General features: G+C 37.9%; 3 protein-coding genes across 4 annotated transcripts; 1 reads left to right on the top strand and 2 right to left on the bottom strand.

Moving 5' to 3' along the window:
* Window positions 1-4,769: 4,769 nt before the first annotated feature.
* On the bottom strand, window positions 4,770-8,647 carry LOC103952162 (annexin-like protein RJ4). Of its 2 annotated transcripts, none has more exons than XM_009363710.3 (5): window positions 8,519-8,647; window positions 7,140-7,285; window positions 5,909-6,127; window positions 5,428-5,640; window positions 4,770-5,292 (listed from the first exon to the last, which is right to left on the bottom strand). In XM_009363710.3, the coding sequence occupies exons 1-5, from the start codon at window positions 8,589-8,591 to the stop codon at window positions 4,999-5,001; spliced, it is 945 nt and encodes a 314-aa protein (XP_009361985.2). In that variant the 5' UTR covers window positions 8,592-8,647; the 3' UTR covers window positions 4,770-4,998. The 2 variants fall into 2 exon arrangements, with proteins under 2 accessions (XP_009361985.2, XP_048442361.1); XM_048586404.1 differs by lacking the exon at window positions 8,519-8,647 and adding an exon at window positions 7,415-7,572.
* A 1,186-nt stretch (window positions 8,648-9,833) lies between these two features.
* Window positions 9,834-13,172, bottom strand: LOC103952163 (annexin-like protein RJ4). Its single transcript, XM_048586372.1, is given in 6 exon segments — window positions 9,834-10,343; window positions 10,479-10,691; window positions 10,961-11,076; window positions 11,079-11,178; window positions 11,824-11,969; window positions 12,910-13,172. Coding segments are annotated over 6 exon segments (942 nt in total). The 5' UTR covers window positions 12,983-13,172; the 3' UTR covers window positions 9,834-10,049.
* Window positions 13,173-18,490: 5,318 nt separating this feature from the next.
* Window positions 18,491-20,576, top strand: LOC103952188 (glutamate--cysteine ligase, chloroplastic-like). Its single transcript, XM_048586520.1, has 8 exons — window positions 18,491-18,678; window positions 18,901-18,994; window positions 19,113-19,205; window positions 19,299-19,379; window positions 19,572-19,664; window positions 19,758-19,838; window positions 19,918-19,987; window positions 20,122-20,576. The coding sequence occupies exons 1-8, from the start codon at window positions 18,491-18,493 to the stop codon at window positions 20,208-20,210; spliced, it is 789 nt and encodes a 262-aa protein (XP_048442477.1). The 3' UTR covers window positions 20,211-20,576.
* Window positions 20,577-20,965: the final 389 nt, after the last annotated feature.

Genomic DNA, 20,965 nt, shown 5'->3' with positions numbered 1-20,965 from the left:
GCACTATTCATGCAAACTTATTTCACCACGTTTTTGGGATTTTGAAGCTCATAGGCGGCTTGGTGAGGTCCCAAGGAGTCTCGGAGTGCTTCGTTGGACGAAATTGGACATCGGGATCGGTGGGTTCGAGCTTGGCCGATTTTGGAGTTTGTGGACAGGTATGATTTAGTAGTTTCTAGGCCTTAAAACTTGTAGGATCGTGTTCTACTAGCTTAGGGCTTCAATTTGGTGCAAGAATCATGAAAAATGGTGGAAAAACGAACGAGAAAACACGATTTGCAGGTTTTCCGGCGACGGCGCCGAAGTCTCGCCGGAGAAGGTGACGGAATATTCCGTCAGAATTCTGACGGAATATTCCTGATGCCGTTAACGGAATCTGTCAGTTTTGACGGAATATTCCTAACGGCGTCAGTTGACGCTGTCCGTGTGCACCGCACGAGCCTGCGCGTGGCCGGCGCGTGGCGGCGCGTGCGGCGGAGAAATTTTTTTCCAAAAATATGGTTGTGATCCTGAGGTTGTGTAGAGCACGTTGGTATATTCATTTGTCCATTTTGAGCAATGTATGAGAAGTTATTACGAAAGGAAGGTTATGTGCTTTATAATTAATGTTTTTATAGTTATTTCGCATATAGGTGATTCCTATCCCGAGGACGAGCGTGCGCACTCGAGACAGGGGGGCTACGACCCTTCCACATACCAGTGAGTGGGCTTTTGATTTCCGTATATACCTATATACATATAATTCCCAGAAATTAATATAAATGCTTATTATTTTCATGCCATTCCTTTTACGTTATTGGTTGATATGCATGATTAGTGGCATATAAGTTGGTTTATATATTTATTCATATGTCATATATATATGTTGGTGCTGCGGAGGCCTAGGTAAGTGCCAGGTAAGTGTTGTTTAACATTTGCATTAAATAGTGATTAGAGGTGCTTAGAGAGCTCATAACCTGCACCCCCGGTGTTAGTGCTCCCGCCCAGAGTAGGGCACAGTCCTTCACGTGTTGTTCACCTCTCGTACCATACGCTCAGCTTGGATCCAAGTTAGGTGCACAGTCTTGTCGTACAGACCACTATAGGTGGTTCCGACTCGTAGGTGACCCGCGATTATTCGCACAGCCTTTACGTGATCGTAGCACTAGAGCGTTTATATGTATTACACCCATGCCTGTCGTACAGACCACTATAGGTGGTACCGACTCGTGGGCAGGTTTAGTTATTGAGATTGAGATTTGAGCTCTAGATTCAGCCGTACAGGTCACTTAAGGGACTTCGGCTGTCAGATGTTATGCTATTGATGTGATTTATACCTGAGCACTTGCATATCATTATGAGGCTTTGACATGGCATACTTTTGAGCATGATTGGCATACCCTTGAGTATGATTGACATATTTATACATACGTATACATGTTTATTTTCTGGGAAGTATACAGGTTTTACGGTGAGGGGTTAGAATGTATTTTATTAAATGGTTTTCAAAGAGCTTTGTTTTTGCCCACTCACACTTTTGTTTTGCGCCCCTCCAGGTTCTAGTAGCTTAACGGGTTCGGTGGTTTTCCCAGAGGGCGTTCCGGCATTTCTGACAGACACTCACCGATGTAGGGTCACCTTCGGGTGCACTATTATCGAATTATTTATTTTGGACTGCTGTAGATTTATGCTCTGAATTCAGCATCTCACTTACGCTAGCACTTATCTTATCACATTGTGTATGCTAGTTTTTAAATTATTCGTACTTTTATATTACTTCTTTTAGCTTCCGCACTGTGCACATGGCTACGTCACTTCCACGTGACGGCCAGCATGCCCTGATCTCGGTCGGGGTGTGTCACATTAAGGTTTTAGTCAAAGAATGTTAAGGATTAGGGACCACATCCAAACTATCCCCTTTTTTTATTTTTTTTTATTTTGTTCATCTTAATTTAGTTCAAATAGGGGTTAAAGAGAGAGTTCGTATAAAAAAATGAAAGCGTGGGATGTTTTTATAAGATTGTGAGGTGTTACCTTTTTTTGATATTTTTTCTTTGAATAATCATAATTGTCCACAAAGTTAGCCATCTGGGTTTTTATTGGGAAAAATGAAGAACAAGCACCCCCGATTGCTAACCACGGTGACGACTTCGCAGAAGAAGAAGAAGAAGGAAACACAAAGACTGGGTGTCGCTGTTAGCAAGCAAAAGCTCGGGTCTAGATCTCAGCCTCAATTTCCTTTTTACTCCCGCTTAATACCAAGCGAAAGTATGGGATAAAATATTAGGGTTTAGCGAAGCGAGGAGGGCCTCGTAGTCGAGGCGAGTCCCATTTATTGTAGCACAAGACCTTACCAAACATAGGATTATAATCCTAGTTAAGCCAGTCCAAGCCAGTCCGTCCTAAGGCTCGTAGCTTTAAGGACTAAGTTGGATTGGCTTAGACTACCCTAAGTTAGACTACCCTAATCAACAAATTATAATATTATATTATTTAATACATTTCCAATAATATTTCATTGAGTAAATTATATAAAACTACCTCAACTATTGTGTCTGTCACAGTTTCACACCCCATCTTTAAAAAATATCAATGTCATATCTCATCTTACAAATTTGTTACAATTTCATACATTCCGTCAGTTTGTCTGTTAATTCTTCCGTTAAATAGTGACATGGATTGAGACGAAGCCCATTCTCTATTAAAAAATTAATTAAATATTTAAAATTAAAATAATAAAATTTTTATTTTTTTATTTTTTTGCATGGGGAACCCACCACTTATCCCCTCACCCTTCTTCCCTACTCCCGTCTTCTCCTAACCCAAAACTAGAACCACCCCAAACCCAGATTCCACCCGCCCCAACATCCCCCTCACTCACCACTACGATTTACGACATCAGCTCCTACAACACCCGTTGGACCCAAACCCACCACCCCTACCGGCCACCACCAACACCACCACCAGTCATAGACCCACTTCTCAGCTCCTCCAGTCCACCCCACCAAATCCCTACTCTCCCCACCACAATATCCGCCCCAAAAATCCTCACCACACCCACAATGCCCACCACCCAAAACACCATTTCCGCTAACAACCACCATATGACCAACTTACCTCCTCCCTCTTTTCCCACATTGAAGCCCTCGAATCCTCCCTCCACCACTAGTCATCCTCTGCCTCGCATTGCTCTCATTCTCCGTACTCCCCCTGTCTCAGAGACTCCGCCGCCTGAGTGATTCGAACCCACTTCCGTACGTTCCTCGTTCATAAATCTCGAACCCTCAGGCAGCTCAAAGACCTCGCATTCATTAAGTCTGCTTTCACCTCTCTCAAATCCTTGATTTCCAGTTAAACCCACTTGGATTTTCACTCCATATCTCATAAATCCATCAATTTACTTCTCAAGCTCGACTCGATTTGATTGTTTCTAAGATGGCGATTTGGTGGTCGGGGAGGGTGGGATCTGGGTTTGAGGTGGTTCTGGTTTTGGGTTGGGGGAATAAAGGAGTGGGGAAGAAGGGTGAGGGGGATAAGGGGTGGGTCCCCCATGCAAAAATTTTTTTTATTTTTTTTAGTTTTTAATATTTTATTAATTTTTTAATAGAGAGCGGGTCCCGTCTCAAGCCATGTCACTATCTAATGGAAGAATTGACAGACAAACTGACGGAATATATGAAATTATAACAAATTCGTAAGATGAGGTGTGACATTGACATATTTTAAAGATAGGGTATGAAACTGTGACTAACCCAATAGTTGAGATAGTCTTATGTAATTTACCCTATTTTATTATTAATTCAACATTTTTCTTTCTTTCTTTCCAAAATATTGTACCCCTTTCTAGAAACTTCTTTCCTCTTCTCCCTCTTTAGCTCGGTCCCATCTCTCATTTTCTGTCCCTTTTTCCAGCAAAACCTAGATACTTCTTATCTTTCCTTTGAACTCTATAATCTATACAACCAATCAACTATCATCTCTATCAATTATTTGACTAACTCCATTGATTTTCCCAAATTCTTGATTTTCTTTTTCGAAAAAGAAAGAAACTTTGAGCATTACCTAAAACAGAGAAAATGGTTTTTCAGAGATGGGTAGAAGAAGAAAGCAAAGCCCAGGGATTTTCTAGAAATTTTATGTTTATCCCCAAAGCTAGCCATTTGGGATTATTTTGGTAAAAAGGAAGAATGAGCACCCTCGACTGCTGGCCATGGTGACGATTCCGTAGAAGAAGAAGTAAGCTCAATGACTGGATGTCGCTGTTAGCAAGCAAAAGCTGGGGTTTGGATCTCAGCCTCAAATTTCTTTTTAGTCCTGCTTAATACCAAGATAAAGTATGGGATACGATATCGGGGTTTAGAAAGCGGGGAAGGCCGCATAGTCGAGGCGAGTCCCATTTATAAGACCTTACCAAACATAGGATTCTAATCCCAGTTAAGTCAATCCAAGCTAGTTTGTCCTAAGGAGAGGTAACAAACGCACCCTTATGGTGCGTTTGTTGCACCGACTTTAAGGATTAAGTTGGACTGGCTTAGACTATACTAAACTGGACTGATTTAGTGAAACATTCGGTGCAGTGCAGGACTAAAAAATAGAACAAGATGAACATTATTTATAGAAGTCACACGACTCACACCCATATATTTTTGCTCAGCATGTCCATTTCTCCTCATATTTCATCATCAGGCATAGGAGTTTTGAAATTTCATTACATCTTTTTACTTTCCTCGCTTGCTATTAATCGAAATGTGTTGCTAGATTATAAATATGACTTCTGTTTAATCCAACCCTTGATTAAAAAGCTGACATACATCTTTTATTAATATTCCATAACATTCGAAACGAAAACAAAAAGTCTTGATGAAAACCTTAAACTCCGACAAACATAGATAAGGGTAAGGTATATAAGTCACACCACAAGTTAACACAAACACGGAAAATAAAGATAGTCATCAAACTCAATAGAAAAACAGAAGCAATCATAGCACTTGATCACACTAATTTGCTCAGCGAAGATTTTCAATCTTCTTTCCCTAGCAGAGTAAGGAGGAAGTCCTCGTAATCCCCAGAAGTTTCTTTGGCCACAGCATGGTCGAGAGGAACGCTGTTCTTCTTGTAGTAAACCTCTTTGATGTCTTTCAAGTCCCTCTCGGCCCTTGTCACAATCACACGAGTGAGAGCATCCTCATCAGTTCCAACCCTCTTGATTGCGCTGCGAAGAACCTTCTCAAAGTACTTCTTGGGGTCATTGAGGCATCGGATGGCTACATACAGTGCCTTCTGGAGACCATCACCACCCTCTTCCAACAAACTCTGTGATAAAAAGAAGAAAACTTAGAGGTCAAACTCGGCAGTCTTGAATCTTAGACTCTTAGTAGATAAAAGTTTCTATAAGTAATTAGTTTTGGGTTGGATGCTCTAACTTCGACATAAGGCCTTCATACGTACCTTACTGATGGAAGTGCCATGGTCATCTCGGTAGCGGTTAAAGGTTGCCATGAGTTGAGTCTTGCTCCTAGTACTGAGGATCCTAATAACTTCATCATGATTGAAAGCCTTGTCTTTGATAGCATCATGAAGAATATCAGCTTCCGAATTGGCCAGTTTTGCATTGATCTCACAACCATCATAACGATACGCAGTCACTAAAGCAACCAAAAGCTGTAACATTGACCAAAAACCATCAAACACCATTACCAATTCTTCTATTCTAACAGTTTTCAGAACACAATTCTAGAAAAACACAGATACCAAAATAATAGTTCACCTAATACCAAAAAGAGGAGGCAAACAATGGCAAATTCTCCAACTTATTATGTTGTCCATTAGTAAAGTAGACTATCACGTAATCCAAGTTAATAGTTCAATAACATAACATGTCACAGTATTTGCCAAAAAAATCCTTTGCCGTTAATAATGTTTGTCATACCTTGCGGATATCACCAGTGGTATGTGCAGCCAAGTCTTCCTCCAAGGAGTGCTTGTAGCGAACTTGGTAAGCCTTCCTTACCGCAAGGAGCTCTTCAGGAGATAGAATGGTTGCAATCTCGATGATGACATTGTAGTTACACTCAGATTTCTTGATGGCCACATGAGCCAAAACAGCATCTCGATCTGCAGGATCCAAGATCCAACGGTACACCGCTTTCTACATTTGCCATATCCCCAAATGAAATTAGTTTTAGTATATGGCATAACTAAAATTGCTCAAACAAGAGATACAAAACTAATATAACTTATACAGAAAATTTGAACAGAAAGTGAGTTAGGTCAATTCTAAAGTTCGGATTCCCATTTTCATAGCTTAGCGTAATTTAAAATATTACATTGTGAAATATAAAATATAAAAAATTTGAGTTCGAAAGTAGATACCATGTAAGTTCATCCATGTAGAGAGCTTTGAGAGGCAAAAACTTTTATATTCTATATATTTAATACAAAAGTGATGAATTGACTGAAATGTTCAAAACTCTTCTATTTAAGTGGTACCTTTTAATCTCATCAAAACATTTCGGTCCACAACAAAAATCTCAAAACAATAATTACTTAATATTAATAAATAATATGCTTACCATATTTTCATACAATGTTAATACCATTCTTTAATAGAGATAGGACCACATGTGGTTTATGTCATTGTTATTTTAAACAAAATAATACTTGGAATTAATAATTTATTGGCAGCTCATTGATTTGTTCTCTAGAAACCTTCAAATGTCGCTCTCATCATGATAATATTCTCCTTTCCACCCTCTGCTATATCTTTGTAGGAAAAGGACGCTTCGGAGATTTCCATGTTTTGTGATACACAAGAACGGAACCGAATCCCCTCCAAACCCAATAAAGCTTAGTCTGTTGAGTTAGGGATCTAGGCCGTTGAAATTTAATCCAACGACTACAAACAGAGGGTCCTCTAAAAGTTATAATAATTGTAGCATTTATATCAAATTTCAATAGCCCGGATCCCTTACTCAGCAAGCTCGGTTTATTTGAGCCCGGAGGGGATCCGGTTCCCACAAGAACAATCAAAACATGACACATTTTTTCATATATTTATTTTCAAAAATATTTAAATTATTTTCGACTTATGAATATTTCAAAAATATAAATAAATAGTAATGGTAAATATCGATTAAGGGTGAAAGTATGAGAGAAAAAACCTCAAAATCCCCAGAGAGCTCGGACTCAAGGCGCTTGAGAAGATCTTCCTGATAAGATTGCTCGTAAGCAAGCCTGATTTGCTTTCTCTGTGCTGCGTTTCTATGTCCCAGTATAGAGATTATAGCCTTCTCATCGGTCCCCCATCCTACACAGTACACAAAAATACGAAATTTACATTAAATTTACCATATATATAAATTCTCAAAAAAAACACAATTAATCATCTGCATGCAAATTAAAATAAGAATTAAATGGCTGAATAAAATGATTAAACCTTTCACTGATTTTCGAAGAACTTCAGCATCGTCGTCCGGAGAGAAGTTTTCAGGAGCAATTAGGGTAGCCATTGTTGGAGATAATTTTCTAGGTTTGACTCCTCTCTTACTAATGTCTGTCTTGTGCTCTTGCTCTTACAATGTCTAATATTTATAGCAAATCTTTCACATTAAGAAATCAACTAAAATTGTGGTATTTAGGAATATATTAATTAGCATATCTACTAATTATCCACAAATGAGGTTGTGCTTAGGTGAGTTTTGGTTGGATTTGGTGTGGCACTAATAGGTGGTTGCAAAATGGCAATCTCTAATAATACGACATTCTTTATATATGTACATGATCTCTCCTGGACTTAGAAGACATTTAATTAATAATTTCTTCCGTTTTGGAGTTGTTCTTTCTTTTCGCTAATATTACCTTACGAGAGATGTTATTCATATCATGTTTTTGTATCATATTTTCATATCATCTTAAGTAGCATTTGATGTGGACAACCACATCATTTGGATTAATCAGATTTTTAAATTTAGTTCATTATTTAATAAACTAATAATTAAGAAAAACTAGTTAATTAAATGATGATTGTGGTATACGAGAAGTCTTTCTCCTTCCTTTTCTTGGGTTTTGCAAATTTTTCAAATGATGTGGCTGTCCATATAAAATGTCACCTAAGGTGGTATAGAAATGTGATATAAAAACATGATATGAATAGTATTACTATTACTTTAGATTGTAAAATTATTATACCCTTAGAATGAGTTAGGCCAAACTTGAGAGATCAAACTTAAAATCTAAGCAAGAGACATGTGATGATCTACTCGTAAGAAGAAAAATTGAATAAATCGCCAACTTACCTAGGTTAACATTCATACAATCAAAGACCAAACAAAAGAAGCATGTGACATTCGTACACGTACACAAACACACACACACACACACACACACACACGCATACGGGGATCAGGATTGGGCTGGAAACACATTTAGACACTTTTGTTGGCTGTCTTTCCATAATTTATTTCAAGAATCTGAACGGTATGATTTTAAATTTATATGACAGTGTAGACTGGCTAAAAAATAGTTAGAGAGAGTAGAGTACCTTTGCATGCGTTTCTGAGGGCTTCTGCATCGTCGTGAGGAGAGAAGTGGTCTGGAACAATGAGGCTTGCCATCGTAAACTGCTATGCTGTTTTTGCTTGGTTTTCAGTAGGAAAGGAAGGAAAGAGGCAAGTAAAATGTGAGTGAGAGACTAGTCCAAGTGCGTGACCCTTTATATATTGCTAGGTTTTCTTATAGTATTCACCATTGAAGTTAATGGCCACCTCACACAAACTATGCTGTCGAGATTCCTCGTAAGTTACACGTGAACAGTATACCTTTTTAATTATCTTAATAGTTTCCCTTACTCCCACCAATTATCGTAAAACAAGGGAAGAAAAGGGTAATTTAGATATGAATAGTCCTCGTAGTTTACTCGGATTTTCAATTTAATGTTTGTAGATTTTTTGTTGTATTTTATAATGTTACCGCAATTTTATTCCGTCAAACTAATAGAAATTTCATCCACGATAGGTGCCTTTAAATGAGAAGATGTTCCCAAAATGTGATGGAAATTCAGATGGAAAATTCAACTTAATTGATAAATATTAGACTTAAGCGAATATATACAATAAAAATGCAATAAAAAACGAGGATGAAAGTGCAAATCTAACTAAATCATGGAGACTATTAGTACAATTTACACTAAAATTTTTGAAGAAATTATAGCAATGATCTATTAACTTTAACTCAATTGAAATAGTGGTCCATCAACTAAAAATCTATGATCATTGTTCATTTAACTCATCAAAACGTGCAGCTATGGTCATTTTTGTTAACTCCGTTAGAACTTTCGTCAAAATAAATCATGTGTCACACACGTGAGGATGAAACAAGAGGCAAACATGAAAAACCAAATGAAAAAAAAAAGTATAGTAATGGTCCCTTAACTTTAACTCAATTATAGAAATGGTCATTCTAACATGAGTTATTTTGACGAAATTCTGACGAAGTTGAAATAAATGATCATAATTGCATATTTTGATGAGTTAAGAGACCAATGTTCATGAATTTTTTGTTAATGGACCATTACTCTAATTAAGCTAAAATTGAGAAACCATTACTACAATTTTCTCAAAAATTTTTAATATAAAATTTTGGTGTTCACACCTCATGACTCATGATATGCTTTTTTATTTGTCTTTTGCGGGGTTGGTCTAAATAATAAATTAAATTGTGGTGTTTGAAAACTGTGTGTTGTGTTTTGTGTTCACACATGCTACACCTTTTTTCAACTAATTATTATACATTTCTGCGATTTGTGTTCACACACCTGCTACTGTTTTTTTTTTTTTTTAATGTCTCGAAGAGTACGGTTAGGTAAATCAATTTTTTATTAATACTCCATAACATCCGAAACGAAAACGAAAGTCTTGATAGAAACCTTAAACTCCAACAAACATACACAGAGGTAAGGTAGATAGTCACACCACAAGGAAACACAAACACGGAAATAAAGAGAGTCATCAAACTCAATAGAAAAACAGAGCACTCATAGCACTTGATCATACTAATTTGCTCAGCGAAGATTTTCAATCTTCCTTCCCCAGCAGAGTAAGGAGGAAGTCCTTGTAATCCCCGGAAGTTTCTTTGGCCACAGTATGGTCGAGAGAAACGTTGTTCTTCTTGTAGTAAACCTCTTTGATGTCTTTCAAGTCCCTCTCGGCCCTTGTCACAATCACACGAGTGAGAGCATCCTCATCAGTTCCAACCCTCTTGATTGCATTGCGAAGAACCTTCTCAAAGTACTTCTTGGGGTCATTGAGGCATCGTATGGCTACATGCAGTGCCTTCTGGAGACCATCACCACCCTCTTCCAACAAACTCTGTGATAAAAAGAAGAAAACTTAGAAGTCAAACTCGGCAGTCTTGAATCTTAGACTCTTAGTAGATAAAAGTCTCTGTAAGTAATTAGTTTTGGGTTGGATGCTCTAACTTCGACATAAGGCCTTCATACGTACCTTACTGATGGAAGTACCATGGTCATCTCGGTAGCGGTTAAAGGTTGCCATGAGCTGAGTCTTGCTCCTAGTACTGAGGATCCTAATAACTTCATCATGATTGAAAGCCTTGTCTTTGATAGCATCATGAAGAATATCAGCTTCCGAATTGGCCAGTTTTGCATTGATCTCACAACCATCATAACGATACGCAGTCACTAAAGCAACCAAAAGCTGTAACATTGACCAAAAACCATCAAACACCATTACCAATTCTTCTATTCTAACAGTTTTCAGAACACAATTCTAGAAAAACACAAATACCAAAATAATAGTTCACCTAATACCAAAAAGAGGAGGCAAACAATGGCAAATTCTCCAACTTATTATGTTGTCCATTAGTAAAGTAGACTCTCACGTAATCCAAGTTAATAGTTCAATAACATAACATGTCACACTATTTGCCAAAAAAACTCCTTTGCCGTTAATAATGTTTGTCGTACCTTGCGGATATCACCAGTGGTGTGTGCAGCCAAGTCTTCCTCCAAGGAGTGCTTGTAGCGAACTTGGTAAGCCTTCCTTACCGCAAGGAGCTCTTCAGGAGATAGAATGGTTGCATCTCGATGATGACATTGTAGTTACACTCAGATTTCTTGATGGCCACATGAGCCAAAACAGCATCTCGATCTGCAGGATCCAAGATCCAACGGTACATCGCTTTCTACATTTGCCATATCCCCAAATGAAATTAGTCTTAGTATATGGTATAACACAAATTGCCCAAGCAAGAGATACAAAACTAACATAACTCATGCAGAAAATTTGAACACAATGTGAGTTAGGTCAGTTCCAAAGTTTAGATTCCCATTTTTATAGACTGACTGAAATGTTCAAAACTCTTGTATTTAAGTGGTACCTTTTAATCTCATCAAAACAATTCAGTCCACAACCAAAAAATAAAAAATAACTTAATATTAAAAAATAATATTCTTATCATATTTTTCGTTCTTTAGTAGAGATAAGACCATATGTGTTCTAAGCCATTGATATTTTAAACAAAATAATACTTGGAATTAATAATTTATTGACAGCTCATTGATTTGTTCTCTATGAACCTTCAAATGTTGCTCTCATCATGATAATATTCTCCTTTCCACCCTCTTCCTATATCTTTGTAGGAAAAGGACAAAACCCTTCGGAGATTTCTATGTTTTCTGATACACAAGAACAATCAAAACATAACACATTTTTTCATGTATTTATTTTCAAAAATATTTAAATTATTTTCGACTTATGAATATTTCAAAAAAGTAAATAAATAGCAATGGTAAATATCGATTAAGGGTGAAAGTATGAGAGAAAAAACCTCAAAATCCCCAGAGAGCTCGGACTCAAGGCGCTTGAGAAGATCTTCCTGATAAGATTGCTCGTAAGCAAGCCTGATTTGCTTTCTCTGTGCTGCGTTTCTATGTCCCAGTATAGAGATTATAGCCTTCTCATCGGTCCCCCATCCTACACAGTACACAAAAATATGAATAATATACATTAAAATTACCATATATATAAATTCTCAAAAAAAAAAAAAAAAAAACACACACACACACAATTAATCATCTGCATGTAAATTAAAATAAGAATAAAATGATTAAACCTTTCACAGATTTTCGAAGAACTTCAGCATCGTCGACGGGAGAGAAGTTTTCAAGGGCAATTAGGGTAGCCATTGTTGTAGATAATTTTCTTGGTTTGACTCCTCTCTTACTAGTGTCTGTCTCTTGCTCTTACAATGTCTAATATTTATAGCAAATCTTTCACATTAAGAAATCAACTAAAATTGTGGTATTTAGGAATATATTAATAAGCATATCTACTAATTATCCACAATTTAATGAGGTGGTGCTTAATTACGTGAGTTTTGGTGTGGCACTAATAGGTGGTTGCAAAATGGCAATCTCTAATAATACGGCATTCTTTATTTATATACATTTCTTTACACACACACACACACACGAACTCTCCTGGACTTGGAAGACATTTAATTAATAATTTCTTTCGTTTTGGAGTTGTTCTTTCTTTTTCACTAAGATTACTTTAGATCGTAAAATTATTTAACCCCTAGAATAAGTTAGGCCAAACATGAGAGATCAAACTTAAAATTTAAGCGAGAAACATGTGATGATCTACTTGGAAGAAGAAAAATTGAATAAATCGCCAACCTACTTAGGTTAACATTCATACAATCAAAGACCAAACAAAAGAAGTATGGGACATGCGTACACGTCTCACATACACACACACACACACACACACGGGGGTCAAGATCGGGCTGGAAACACATTTGGACACTTTTGTTGGCTGTCATTTCATAATTTCTTTCAAGAATCTGAACGGTATGATTTTAAATTTATATCAGTGTAGATTGGCTAAAAAATAGTTAGAGAGAGTAGAGTACCTTTGCATGCGTTTCTGAGCGCTTCTGCATCGTCGTGAGGAGAGAAGTGGTCTGGAGCAATGAGGCTTGCCATCGTAAACTGCTATGCTGTTTTTGCTTGGTTTTCAGTAGGCAAGGAAGGAAAGAGGCAAGTAAAATGTGAGTGAGAGACTAGTCCGAGTGCGTGACCCTTTATATATTGCTAGGTTTTCTTATGGTATTCACCATTGAAGGTAATGGCCACCTCACACAAATCATGTTGCCGAGTTCCTCGTACGTTACACATGAACAGTATACCATTTTAATTATCTTAATTGTTTCCCTTACTCCCACCAACTATTGTAAAACAAGGGAAGAATAGGGTAATTTAAATATAAATAGTCCTCGTAGTTTACTCGGATTTTCAATTTAATGTTTGTAGCTTTTTTGTTGTATTTTATTGGACACTGATACAGGACTCAAAACCATCTCTGTCTTGATACCGTCTTGGTGGAAATTTCCGTGAGCTTGAAGGTGTCTTGATACATAAGTTTAGGGGCATATGGTGGAAATTTCCGTGAGCAGGGATTCCATTGACCAAATGACAACTCGATATAGTGCCCATGGAATTGATTTGGTGATGACCCTTAGACGGAAATGGAGGCTGCTGCATACAGAATGGTTCCATAATCTATCTGAGTATGTTGAAAGAAATATTGGAGAACATTCTGTCTTTGGAAGGTTGTATCTGCAAAAGTGATGTGTGATGATAATGGGATGAAATTGTACCGTTCTTGAGTATGGATTTAAGTTCTGAATACCTGTCAATTTAGTGAGCAAGTAGCATGTTTGAGTATGGAAACCTATCAGTTTAAGTATAGATTTAGTTCATATTTGTGGGACCGTAGTTGAGAAGAACATGAGGAGCAAAAGCAACCTCAATCGCTGTAATCTGTAGTGTGTCCATTTGTTCATATTTCAGTGTTTGCTATTTGAGACTTTGCTGCAATCTCAAACTAGGAAACCCCACTTGAGATTGAGGGGGAGTATTAAGGGTACAAGTGTAATATAGTTAGAAATACAGTTAGTAAGTTTGTTAGTATTTGGTTAAAGTAGTTAAGATTTCTCTTATAAAAACAATTGTGTAATATTAATTTAGTCAGTTAATACAAATCCTATTTCTCTCTCTAAACTCTCTCTCTAGAATCTCTCTTGTTTCTCTCTATCATCTTCCTCTTCCTCTGTACCAATTCTTCATCTTTTACAATGTAGTTAACACTTTTAAATGAGAAGATGTGCCCAAAATGTGATGAAAAATTCAACTTAATTGATAAAATATTAGACTTAAGCGAATATATACAATAAAAATGCAATAAAAAACGAGTGACGAAATTGCAAATCTAAATAAATCATGGAGACTATCAGTATAATTTGCACTAAAAATTTTGAGGAAATTATAGTAATGGTCTATTAACTTTAACTCAATAGGAGCAATGGTCCGTCAACTAAAAATTCATGACCATTGTTTCTTTAACTCATCAAAACGTGCAACTATTGTGACAACCCGTTCCAAATTTTACGTTTTTATTAATTTTAAAAATGTAAATTTACGAAAATGCCCTAGAGGCAAGAACTTTGACTTCCGTTGACCATCGTGAGACTTATTTTTTTAGCATATCCTCATAGTACTCGTTGGTACGAACGCATAGGCAAAAACCGTTTGCGAGTCGGAATTATACCGGTATAGTTACGGACGTTCGAAATTGGTTATTCGAGGTTTAGATTTAATTAAATTAAATCCCCACTTTGTGGGGTGAAGCCCAATCAGAAATGAGGAAAGAAGAAGAAGGAAAAACAAAAAAAAACCAAAAAAAAAAAAAGAGGGGAAGTAGCCTTCCCGTCGACCCACACCCACAGCAAGCTCCCATTTTCCAAGGCCGATTCCGGTCAACTCCTATGGATTTTTTCGACGCCATTACCACCATCTTGAAGCTCTCATTCCCCTCTACAAAACTCACCCAAGAACCACCTTGATTGACCATGATATGTGGCGGTTGGAGGCCACGAAAGTTGATGAAAATCAACAGTGCTCCTGCCACTTTTTTCGATTTTCCGGAAAATTGGCAAAGTGATGGCCTATGTCACCACTTGGGCTTTGTAGCCCATATCCCAGGAGAAAAACCCAACCAACCTTGACCCCATTGGACCACTGTAGAAGACGAATCGACACCGGGAAGCTTTAGGCACCCACCGACTTTGTGGGCAAAATTGACCATCTTTCGTCCACTTTTGGACTTCGTGGCAGGTATGAAATTTGTTCCACTCATTGAGATCTTCATTTCTATGAAGTTTGAGAATTTTTGGAGATAGTCGGATTTTCAGGCGAGTCGGGACGGCCGACCACCACCCACGGCGGCGCGTGGCCAGTGGGCCGCCAATGCTATTTTTAGGCTAGGTCGAATGTCTTGAATTCAGTTTTGATATTGAATGACGTAGGTTGATCGTTGGAACCTAAATTCGTTACTTGATAAAAATGTGAATCGACAATCCGACCATTGGATCGTCACAAACTTGGATACATTATAATACGTAATATTTTAAGATCATAGGAATTTATGGATCGGGAATCCGACGTACGGATCTTCCCCAAATTGAATTTGTAAGTTAGTAAAATAAATGTTAATGGCCACTTGGTTTGGACAATTAGTGGAGATCTGACCGTTGGATCGTAATGAAATTTTAATATGTTATTCTAGAAGTATATTGTGGATCTTTGGGAGTTGCAGATTGGGAATCTGATATGTGGACTTCTGGGTCGAGCTATACAGGGTGTAGACCCTACCGTCGATCTTTGATCGACAGTTAACTTGTGGTCAATGGGTCTTGAACTATTTTAGAACGTCCTTGAGGATGTGTTTTACGTGAATTACATATTCTATTGATAAGAGTTCTGAGATGTGATTCGATAATTGGTCACAGGCACCAATCATTCGAGACGTCTCGATGCGTGCGCTAGATAATCATAGCATGGACTCCAGGTGAGTGGATTTGTCCTTCTTATCATATGTATATAATTGATAGTTGTCGCAAACATTTCTAAATTTATTTATGCATGTCACATGCAAATAATTAACGTGAACTACGAATGGCTTAATCCCTGTTTAGGGTACGTAGGCAGTCTAACGAGACGTTAGATGCAGCCATACAAGATGTGAGATTAAATAATTGAGACAATAGCTTTGTTTTGGGAATTGAACAATGTGAGGGACATTGGTGTAAAATGTGAGTTTTAACCTTATGTGTTGGTGGTTAAATGTTGGTTATAAATCAATGTATGAAGAATCGAGAAATTGAAGTAAGGAAACGTCAGTAGTGATAGTTAATTAAACTAGTGTCTAGCTGAGCTTATCACCAATAATTATTCCTAAAACTAAGAAGTTTGGAAGTGGGGTGTTACAGATTATGCATTTCACGCTATGTTATATTATATATATTTGGAAACACTATGACATGTTGGGTTTAGATTGTATCATGGCATATTCATATTATATTACCTGAATCTCATTATTGTGAATGCTTTGAAGTGTCAAATAACGCTGCGGACACTCAGGTGAGATTCAGGTAAGTACACTTTGGTGATAATGATGGTAGTGAGTATGATTGTGTTGAGATATATTAGAGCTCATAAACATGCACCCCGGTGTTAGTGTTCTCGCCCGTGGCCAAGGCCTAGCCTTCACGTGATCATTCACCTCTCGCACCACACTCTCACCTTGAATCCAAGGTAGGTGCCAGCTTGTCGTACAGACCACATTAGGTGGTTCCGACTCGTAAGTGACATGCGATTCGTCGCACAACCTTCACATAATCGTAGCACTTAAGCGTACTTATTTACACCCAACCTGTTGTACAGACCACTTTAGGTGGTTCCGACTCATGTGCAAGTATACTTATGGATGAGCTATTGGCTAGCATGTTATTGAGCTATTGGCTAGCATGTTATTGAGCTATTAGCTAGCATATTGATGAGCTATTGGCTAGCATATTGATGAGCTGTTGGCTAGCATGTTATTGAGCTATTGGCTAGCATGTTGATGAGCTATTGGCTAGCATGTTATTGCATATTGATAATATGAGCTATTAGCTAGCATGTTATTGAGCTATTGGCTAGCATGTTATTACATATTGATGAGCTATTGGCTAGCATGTTATTGAGCTATTGACTAGCATTGGTTGATGAGAGATGGACAAGTCGTACAGGTCACTATAGGTGACTCCGACTTATGTGCTACTATTGATTGAGGAGATATGGGTGCAATCGTACATGTCACCATAGGTGACTTCCGACTTGCGTGCTAGTATGGATTATCAAACACATGATTATTTATGTTGCTAACGAGATGTTATGTCGTTGTATACTTTTGGATTTACTATTGTTATACATTTGATTTCATACTTATACGTAGTATGATTTTCTGTAAACTATTCGCATTTTACGGCGAGGGGTTACTACCTTTGATAATGGAAATGATTTTGAAAATCTTTGTTTTAACTACTCACACTTTCTATTTTTTTCACCCCTCCAGGTTCTAGTACCATGGTTCCTTATCGACGAGGAAATATGGCACTCCCAGTTCTGGTGGCTTATATTGATGGTATCATTATTATCTTTGTTCACTGTACTTGTCTTATGCTCTGTATCACGTGTGAAATGGGTCCATACCCGCTCACCGCGTAGTTGTGTATTTAGGCACTTTTAAGTTTAAATTTATTCACATTTTATACACTATCACATTTTATGGTTTTGTCACCTTCCAGGTGTCGGCCAGCACATCTCAATTCGGGGTCCTAGTGGACATTCCAGGTCGGGGTGTGTCAACTATGGTTGTGGAGCCAAAAATAATCAAGAAGAATATAGAGGTGACACGTGGATTCTAGGGTAAAAAGGACAAAATTACGCTCGATGAACACCGAAACTCCTACACGCGAGCATTGGACAACTGTCGCTTAATCAAGTCAAAAGTGCTCAAAATAGGTATTTATTCAACACCTATTTCATTCATCCTCATCAAATAATCTTCACAAGGTAATCCCCAAATCTTTCCTTTCAAATTATAATTAATTAACTAATTAATTGATTTATTAATTTATTAATTAGCTACAAATCATGAATCTCACCCAAAAAACCATCCAAGTGGCCTGTCCATCTCTTCCTAAAGGGGCCGGCCACACCCTTATATAAACACCCTTATTTTCTCCAAAACTCAATTCCAACTCTCTTGCTAAATTCTCCAAATTTCTCTAAATACTTTTCCCTTAAATTTTAACTTTAGCATCGGAGGTTCTTCGCCCAAAGCCCCCTCATTCATCATGGGTACGTGAGGCTCTTGGCCTTAACCTAAGGTGTTAATTGTTTTGTAGATGCAATTTTGTCCAAGAAGAAGAAGGCGGAAATTTGCATCCACAAATTGGTGCTTTCATTGAGAGTCTTGATCAAACGCTCGTAGAAGACTTTCGCATTCAAGGTTTTTCGTTTTATTGTTCATTTGTAGATTTTTTGTACGTTCTTATTCTTGGATTTTTTTTCTAAAAATTCTTTGATAAAACGTAAAAGAAAAGTACAATGGCAAGAGATTTGGAAACCTCAACGAATGGAAATTCCAATGTTCGAGGATTAAGGCCGCAACGATTTACAAGGCTCAACACAACAATGAGTGGAGCGGCACCATCCCTACGGGGTACCACCATGGCAACCACCACAGTAGCCACATTCGGCAAGGCTCACAGCACCACAACCACAGCCCAAGCCATGTCATTCAAGCCTACACGGGCCCAAGCCCAAGGTGAGACAACCCGAGCCACTCAAGCACGACACGAACCCAACGCGTTGCTAAGCAGAGCCCTAGCCTCGCACCCATGTGCGCCACACGCCAAACAGCCCATTCCTGTGGCCCAGCCTGCTCCCGTGGCCTTCCAAGTAGCCCAAGATTAATTCAAATCAAGTAGTCGATTTTATCTTATTTTCTTTTGCAGGTTTGAGCGCTATGTTGATTATGCTCTTGATATTCCCATGTACTTTGTCTACCGGAACAAGAACTATTTTGACTGTACTGACATGACCTTCCGGGTTTCCATCTATCCTTTTCATAGCTAGTCTTGTAATTTGAGGCTTTCTTCTGTAGTTGCAAGCTCTCTGTGCCAAGCTACTGTTTTGTTAACAACATAGTATGGCTATATTCCCGCAGGAGTTTATGGCAGGAAAGCGTTGTTGCATTCCGGGTGAAGTTATTCCAACCATAAGTGATTGGAAGATGCATTTGGGAACTATATATCCTGAGGTTCATTTCATACATATGTGCGTCAACAATCTAATTATTCGTTTTTGCTTCTCTGATGTTAGTGCCTAATTATCCGATTTTTTTCCCATTCAGGTTAGGCTGAGGAAATACTTGGAGATGAGGGGCGCTGGTTCAGGGCCTTGGAAGACATTTTGTGGTTTGCCAGCATTTTGGGTAATATGCATTTCGACTCTCATATCAAACTAGTTCATTTGTTCTTCTTAAACTATATCCAAGCAGCCAAAGGCGTTTGAACGTTATTTTCTGATAACAGATGTAACAAATATTATAATTTTTGTATCTACCGGTATTTCAATTATGTCTTTGTGGCTCTTACGTACCCTGTGAGTTTCTTTAAAATCCCAGACTGGTTTATTGTACGATGAAGTTTCCCTACAAAATGTGTTGGACATGATAGCTGATTGGACCACTGAAGAAAGACAGACGCTGAGAGATAAGGTGATGTCAAACGCTTCACAACAAAGCTCATTCTTCTGCATTCTTGTACAACGGTTAAGTTTCCAAATCTGATTGTAAAATTACATGTAGCAGGTCCCCAAAACTGGTCTAAAGACGCCATTTCGTGGAGGACTGCTGCAGCATGTTGCCGAAAATGTGGTGAAGTTTGCCAAGGTAAATTAGACTTCTCTTACTGCTTTAAGTGTGCTGTGTGTATGCGGCTGGCTCATAGGATCCGTCTATTCTTGTGCAGGATGGCCTGGAAAGAAGAGGCTTGAATGAATCGGGATTTTTGGATGGGGTGGTGGAGGTGGCGAGAACCGGTATGGGATTGGGAGCTAAGCTAAGCTGATTTTCCATTACTAAGCGTGACGATCACTAAATTTTCATTTGGTGTTTTGTTTTCTTTTTGGCGGAAATTGTGTGTTTACGTTGAACCTTAAATTATGTATTGCAGGTGTAGCACCAGCTGAGAAGCTGTTGCAGCTGTATTACGGGGAATGGGGGCAAAATATAGACCCCGTCTTCGAGGAGCTACGATACTGATCAGGCAAGGCACTTTGCTGAGATCTTTCATCTTTGTATGTAAACCTTGCAAATTTTCTTGTGTTCAAGGATGATTCCGACAAAGGGCCGAAATTTGCCTTCGTTGCATCTACCTATTTGTTATAACATTTTCGGAAACAAATCATGTTGGACTTGTGTGTTCGAGCATGTTTATCTCTCTGGTTAAGCTCTTTGGTTTGAGAGATCGTTCTTTGTGAGGATCTTGTGATCCTCCAATCACATCCATTCATTGTAGTTTTCGTCAGATATTGTTTATATTCAATTTTAAATATAAAAAAAAAAAAAAAAAATCCATCTTATGTCATGCACCTGCAGCAAAGATGCCACAGGCTTCAAGGAATCGGACGGTCGAGCACAAAACAAAATATGCTTTAATGCGGCTTAGGAATAGGTACAAAACAAAATATGAAAAAGTATCTTTGTTTAAAGTAATAAAATATTAAGCATTTGTCGATTTTCTTCCGAATTTGTAAGGAGTTGTCAATATTTTCCTAAATTTTAATTATTGCCGGTTATAGCCTAGAATTTTTATAATTGACAAATTTTCTTCTAAATTTTAATTTTGGCCAGTTAACCCTTTGAATTTTTATAATTACCCAATATCCCAACTTTAATCCCCCCAACCATTAAATTTAAAAAAAAATGTACAAAGTGAACTGGTGAAAGAGGAGGAGAAAAAAAAAAAAGCAATATGTTGTCCGCTTTAGAGATCAAATTATATTTTTGCAATTATA

The sequence above is a fragment of a genome, unplaced genomic scaffold, assembly GCF_019419815.1.
Source record: "Pyrus x bretschneideri cultivar Hongxiangsu unplaced genomic scaffold, Pyrus_bretschneideri_v1 Contig24, whole genome shotgun sequence".
NCBI lineage: Eukaryota > Viridiplantae > Streptophyta > Magnoliopsida > Rosales > Rosaceae > Pyrus > Pyrus x bretschneideri.
The sequence above is the reverse complement of the archived record's forward strand: the minus strand, read 5'-3'. Positions and strand labels throughout refer to the sequence as shown.

Excerpts from the sequence above, each read along its gene's own strand:
- LOC103952162 (XM_009363710.3), bottom strand. The coding sequence starts at position 8,591 with ATGGCAAGCCTCATTGTTCCAGACCACTTCTCTCCTCACGACGATGCA. Across the intron at positions 7,286-8,518 it reads CCTCAGAAACGCATGCAAAG|GATGGGGGACCGATGAGAAG; the intron begins GTACTCTACTCT and ends TGTACTGTGTAG. Across the intron at positions 5,293-5,427 it reads ATGGCACTTCCATCAGTAAG|AGTTTGTTGGAAGAGGGTGG; the intron begins GTACGTATGAAG and ends TTTTTATCACAG.
- LOC103952188 (XM_048586520.1), top strand. The coding sequence starts at position 18,491 with ATGGCAAGAGATTTGGAAACCTCAACGAATGGAAATTCCAATGTTCGA. Across the intron at positions 19,206-19,298 it reads TGGGAACTATATATCCTGAG|GTTAGGCTGAGGAAATACTT; the intron begins GTTCATTTCATA and ends TTTCCCATTCAG. Across the intron at positions 19,839-19,917 it reads ATGTGGTGAAGTTTGCCAAG|GATGGCCTGGAAAGAAGAGG; the intron begins GTAAATTAGACT and ends ATTCTTGTGCAG.